The sequence below is a fragment of the Sinocyclocheilus anshuiensis genome, unplaced genomic scaffold (assembly GCF_001515605.1).
Source record: "Sinocyclocheilus anshuiensis isolate Anshui unplaced genomic scaffold, SAMN03320099.WGS_v1.1 scaffold522, whole genome shotgun sequence".
NCBI classification, from domain to species: Eukaryota; Metazoa; Chordata; class Actinopteri; order Cypriniformes; family Cyprinidae; genus Sinocyclocheilus; species Sinocyclocheilus anshuiensis.
Window position 1 is genome coordinate 1660656 of NW_015544185.1, and position 6450 is coordinate 1667105.

Sequence of the window (6450 nt, forward strand, 5' to 3'; positions counted from 1 at the left end):
GCAACACTGTGCAATAGTGGAATGACATTATTACAATAGTTTAGCTAGCTAGCAAGGTCAGCTGCAATCTGTTAAACTGTAACAATAACAACATTAATACTAGTGATATAATGTTGATTAGTCGTATGTTAATGAAATTTGTATTATGGATATAATCAAATTGAAATGGCAATTTTACTTCTGATTAAATATGAATACAGGTAACATTACATTAGTGAGCATGGCCATATTCTATGGCAAGGTAAAGAAGAAAAGGGCATAACTTGCTCTTCCTGCACATGAAAAAACTGCTTTGTGAAGTTTCATACATAAAAAAGGTGATCTTTCAAGGATTATGGGGGGATGGAGGGATTGGGGGGGGGCTCATGTTCATAGTCTTCCTCTCATAAGATTGCGTAATGCTGAATTTTCATGAACGGCAATGTTTTTGGTTTTATGTCAATGTTTTATGATACATGATATACAGTATAATATTTGTTTTAACTGTATAAGTTTGCAGTTTAAATAATATTCATGAAAAATGTAATGAAATAAAAAAATTATAAACCATTATTCAGCAAAAAAGAATGGAATAAATAAAAGCACAAGTTGTTGGAAAGTATGTATAAGGTGTCAATTATAAGTACTGTGTTAAAGCTTATAACAGCACCAATTGAATCAACACAAACAACATTTCTGAGGAAAAATATTAACTATAAGTAAACATACACTTATTCTAAGTTAGATCCACTATTGTATGCTGTTGCCATATGGCAACATATCATAAAGTGCCTCAAAATAATATTTATTTCCAAAATTCTTTTTACAGCACTTCAAGTTAAGCCAATTTTAGAAAAGAAAAAGATTCAAATATTTTTTTCTATAGGTCCATCATAATGCGTGCGGTAGAGGGTTTTAAGGAATTTTGCTGAATTTGTCCAAAACAACTAAAACTAATATAATTAATTGCAACTAAGAAATTTAAATGCCTTTCAGTCTTTCAATAGGATATCCTCTCATTTATTTCTCTGAATAAACTCAATCAGGCTGAACAAATCTGAGTTGGCTGTGGTTTGACAATCTTGTTTCGTCAACTTGTGAAATACAGACACAATATCGAGTACACAAGGCTTTGAAATCACTCCCTGAGAGACAATAGACAATTCCCTCATTATAGGACCTCATGTTTGCAGAGAATCTCAGATGCATGCGTCACCTGATGTAAACGTCGAGCAGAATTTGACCTTTCTCATTTTCTGTATGAGCCTTCACTCCAACCACCTTCATCGGCTGTAAAATAAAAGAAAGTTCTGTTGTAGAAGATAAAATGTGCAGGCAAGACAATTGGGCAAATCAGTTGTTTCTTTATGAATGTTATTCAATAATGCTAAAAGCCATATAATAGTTCAGGGATTCCAAAACCCCTTTGACCTAAAATATGTACTTGAAGTACCATCTATGATTTTAAGCTAATATTTTAATAATTTAACAACACACTTGAATGTTTAGGGTTCTCTGATTTTGGCTAATGGTCACATGACATACAGGTAAACAAATGAAATATTTTTAGTAAGTGTTTCATTTTCATAATGATCTATTTACTTTATTTTACTTTTTTATGATTTAATGAATTAATAGCTTTTCATTGACTCACAACCTCCCTGCAGTATTAGCTAAAATATTTGCAACAAAATATACAATTTCAGTCTTACAATATTTTTAAATGACTTTAACATCTAAATTTCACTACTGCCTCAACAGGAATGTTTGCCATGAGACATCAGATGTTGACACTGTTCTCTAGAGCATTTATTTAAACAGAACGCTTGTTCTGACACGTTTCAGTGGCACTGGAGCCTCTTTTAATCTCTTGCACTGCAGTGGATTGAGATGTGTGGGAATGTTTCATAGGAATATTATTTATTGTGTAGCTGTAAGTGAGTGAGCATGTATGACCTTGCCACCAAAGTCGACCTTCGTAAAGCAGAGCGTCTGCAGATGAGTGCTGGAGCCGCGGATGGATGGAGCAATGGTTTCCGTCAGCAGCTTCTCCAAATACTGACCAATAAATGGCCAGGCCTGCTGGATAACCTTGAAACACAGACAGGAAGAGAAAGAGTGCGTCATATTTTATGCCAGAGTGTGTCTTTTTTTTTATTTTAGATTATTTATGCATCGTTCATGGAACGCTTTTTTTCTGAAACGTTTTAGTTGGACGTTCATTTAACATTTTTTAAATGTTACTACCCGTTTCAGAAGGTTTAAAGAACATTTAAAAGCAACATTCTCATAATGTTTGAAAAATGATAAAAATGGAATGTTCCCGTAACGCTCGTTTAACTCGTGCCTGTTCTCTGCTCTGCTTGCAGCTGTTTACACCGTGCCAGTTGTGTTTGCCTTGTTACTATAGCGACCATTTGTTGTTGTTCGTGGAGGTGAAGAGCTGATAACAGAAGCTAAAGCACCAGTTGCCAGGGTATTTTTCAGATTGTTTCGTTGCATGTGCAAACCACAGATATTAGAAATAACATTGTGACTCATGCACAAACCACATGACCACGGGGTACAACAAGGGTAGAGTCTAGGCTGGGATGAATGCCAGCGTAAAATGTCTGCCTCGTGAATCACTGATAAAGCACGTCAGGCCTAAATATTTGTGCTCTAATGATACGCGGCAGCACTTTTACACATATTATATACTATTATAAAATAAGACTATTACTGAAATGGGATGAGCTTCATCGCAAAGAAGGACAAATGCTATAAAGACGTCAGGAAGGGATATATCTCTATATGCTCCTCCTTTTTCTGTCTCTCAGTAGAGTAAATCTCAAGAAGAAAAGTTAATTTCAACCCCAAAACTAATTTTTTTAAAACTATATTTTGCAAAAATATACCATTAATACTAAATAAGAAAACTAAAAAAAAGTATCTTTTAACTTTAGCGTTTAAATAGCAATTTTTTTTCTGAAGCCTTTTATGTATTATGTTGTCTTTTATTATTATTATTTGGTTTCAATTTCCATTTTTTTGTTATGCATTAATTTGAGCTTTTATTATCATTATAAAGTGGGTTTTATCTTTAATTGTATGTTATATTTACTATGGTATTTTGGCAACTATCGTAATGATTTTTATTGTAAATGTTTTAGAGATGCAAAAGGACATTAAAAAATTCATTTTTAATCCCTGTGGCTCAGTGGTAGAGCATTGCGTTAGCAGCGCAAAAGATCGTGGGTTCGATTCCCAGGGAACACACATACTGGTAAAAAATGTATAGCCTGAGTGCACTGTAAGTCGCTTTGGATAAAAGTGTCTGCTAAATGCATAAATTATAGACAGATGTACGGTTACTTCCTCTACAGTCAAAAATCTGGGTGTTATATTAGATAGCAACTTGTCTTTTGAAAATCATATTTCCCATGTTACAAAAACAGCATTCTTCCATCTTAGAAACAAACATGCATTGCAACTCATCTACTAATTCAAAGGCAGGAACATATGTTGGTTGAATTAGTGTTTGGTTAAGAATGAATGTGTAATAATAGCATATGCAGCTTTTGTTCACCAGACATGTGCATGTTTTGTGTGTGTGTGTGTGTGTGTGGTCACAGACAGCTGTTGTGACATAAGGGAGGGTCATACGGACTGGTTGGGTGGGGTTTAAAGGCACAGTTAAGGAATTCATGGGATCACAGGCTTAATTTTACATATGGCATCTCAATGAACAAATGTCAACCATTTTTTTATATATACTTTAAACTTTATTTCACCACATGACCAAATATAGAATAAACTCTTTTATGGAAGCGTCTACTGTGCAAATGTGGAAGGGATGACAAAGCAACAATGTGTTCAGAATGATTTGGGCGATGGGAATTTTGCCAACTATGCAGCACCTAGTATGCAGTATACCACCAAAACAGCGCCACCATCAGCTCGAAAAATGTCCTCAAAATCTGCAGACCACTCCTACACTTTAGCAGCACTGGGGAATCAGATTCATTTCAGCGAATCGATTCGCTCAGACGGGTTTTTTTTTTTCTCAATGAACTGGTTCAAAAAATGATTCACCGTGACTGATTCTTTTGAGTCACTACATTTTTTTTTTTTTGTGGTAAAAGATGTTGTTCTGTTAAACACGACTGTTTCCACTATGTTCTCGAGAAGGTTGCGTCAAATATTAGAGCTGTTCATGTCATCCTCCTCAGTTTTACGTCTATGCTTATCCTTAACAGCGAAGTGATTTCAAACGCCGTGCGAATCAGAATCATTCAAATGAACCGATTCATAAGAACAAATCACTCGCAATTCGGACATCGCAACTCTTTTTAGTTGTTTGTGGCTATGCAAATCTTTTACATTAACACATTGTCTGTTTCACTTGTAGTATACATGTGGGTTTATTCGGACGTTATACATAAATAACAATTTTTCTTTTTTTTCAAGAATAACAAAAGACACACTTTTGTGCATTCTTACCCAAGAAGGCAGGTCTCTTCTACTTCTAAATGATTTGGAGGATATATATTCTTCTTTGTCGTTGACCAACTCTATAGCGGATTTCAGTCTCGCCTCCTTCGCCTCACGAGAGTGTTTCCATCCTGCGTAAACCATCATCCCAAACACCACTAAACTAGTGCTCATCCGATAGTAACCAGCCAGGTAAACGGGCAACAAGGCAGTAAGACATTTGCCAAAAGTCCATAAGATTGCCTTGGCATCAAAGAGTTTAGTTTTAGGGACGTCCATTTCTCCCAATGAACTGTCCTGGGCCGGTTCAGTCTTCTTTTCCGAGTCCGAGTCATTTTTCGGCCCTGCATCAACGCGAGACATTGTTGGTTTGTACGCAATTTTTTCCAAAGTCGAGATAGGATTACAAAGCGATTGCGCGCAGCTATTTGCAACTCAAATTCAGCATATGCTGTTGAGTTCAAGTCGAGCGTTTCTGTCGCGCATGGACTGCAGATGAGTCGGATTTGCCTGATCACTGCGGATCAATAAATCAACCCGAGAAAGCGAAATATAGTGGCAGTATCTCTGTCTGAAAACCCCGAAGTGTGGCCCGCACCGTTACTTAGGCAGATCCACGCCCACGAAAAACGACGCAGTTGTGTAAAAAGGGAGAAATCTTGGTTGTTGGCTGCAGTAGGCAGCTTCTTCTTTTAAAGCTTCTACCTTTACGTCTCCTGACTCAGTTCTGACTAGACACAATTTGATTTAACCTCCTGAGAACCAGAAATAAAAAGCTTTGTGAATTTAGTATTTTCTCATGTCATTACATTGTTTAGAGCATAAGAAAAAAATGGTAAAATAACATTTTTGAAAAATTATATTTTATTCATAAGTTATGCTATGTCCTCTGTAGAGGACACCAGGACTCAGGTTTTCTAAAAAAATAAAATGACAAAGTAGACATGAAAAGGCATAAACAATGGGAATTTTTTTAAATCACCAATCAATGTTTAGGTTTCAGGATTTTTTTATAACTAACTTTGTTTAAGGATGGTTCTCAACTATGTTATAAAATATATAACAAAATTATTTGATATACCATTTTGCTTTATGCAATATGTGTGTAAAAATTCCATAAACTGGTTTTCCCATTAAGCACAATGTTATCTATACACTGTATCTAAAGTTTAGCACAGTTAGCATGTTTGCTAGCTTCGTAAACGTTCACTCTCCGTTTATTTGCTGCTTCTATAGTTCACGCGTGACCAGAAACGCATGGGAAGCAAAGTTATACGCTTAACAATAGCATACTAATCAATAAAATGTTAATATTTCCCGTTAGCAACTAAAGGCTTGTTAGCTGATGTGTTAGCTGTGCCTGGGCTTGTTTACGACATTTAATCTTTTTTTTTTTTTTATGGACAAGGGATGTTTTCATATGCCATGTTTATTGTGTATTTTTGCTTAGCTTGCGTTTGAAACAGTTTAAATAAGCATTGAAAAGAAAAAGAAAGCAGTAGATATTTTGCTGAGATTTTTGTATTTATTTATTGGTCATATCGCTGCAAAAAGTAATACTGGGATGTCTAATGTAGGTTAAAAGTTAAGCAATTATTGAACACAAGTTGATATCCAAAAAGATAAATAAAAAAAGTAATAAAATAATAGTGCAAAATCTCTTTTTGTGTGCAACTATTCATTCTGTGCATTAATTTGAATGTAGCCTAGATCTGAAGTTGTCTACAATGTCATTATGAAAAGTAATAATGCTGAGAAAAACTCAAATCAATCACTGCTCTTGATATTATTGCTTGTAATGTGTTTCTTTCACAAGGTCCTTAAAGTGGTTTAAATTCAAGGTCTGGAATAACTGAAAAGTTCTTAAAAGTGCTTATCTTGAAGGTTTGCACACACGAGAAACAAATGTGTTTTGAAAAAGGTATTACAAATATGTTATGATATTCACACACTCTATAGTGCCACATGTAATGCAACCAGTGTCTAAAATACAAAAGC

The 6450-nt window shown here is 35.1% G+C and overlaps 1 protein-coding gene across 1 annotated transcript in view; it reads right to left on the reverse strand.

The window, feature by feature from the left end:
* The window catches only part of LOC107696405 (extended synaptotagmin-1-like), a 32706-nt gene extending 27618 nt beyond the window's left edge, over positions 1-5088 (reverse strand). Inside the window, exons 1-3 of the mRNA XM_016496715.1 lie at positions 4375-5088; positions 1936-2106; positions 1196-1269 (exon numbers count right to left, since the gene is read on the reverse strand). Coding sequence (XP_016352201.1) covers positions 1196-1269; positions 1936-2106; positions 4375-4815 — 686 coding nt within the window. The 5' untranslated portion in view covers positions 4816-5088. The remainder of the gene's footprint in view (positions 1-1195; positions 1270-1935; positions 2107-4374) is intronic.
* Between the last annotated feature and the right edge of the window lie 1362 nt (positions 5089-6450).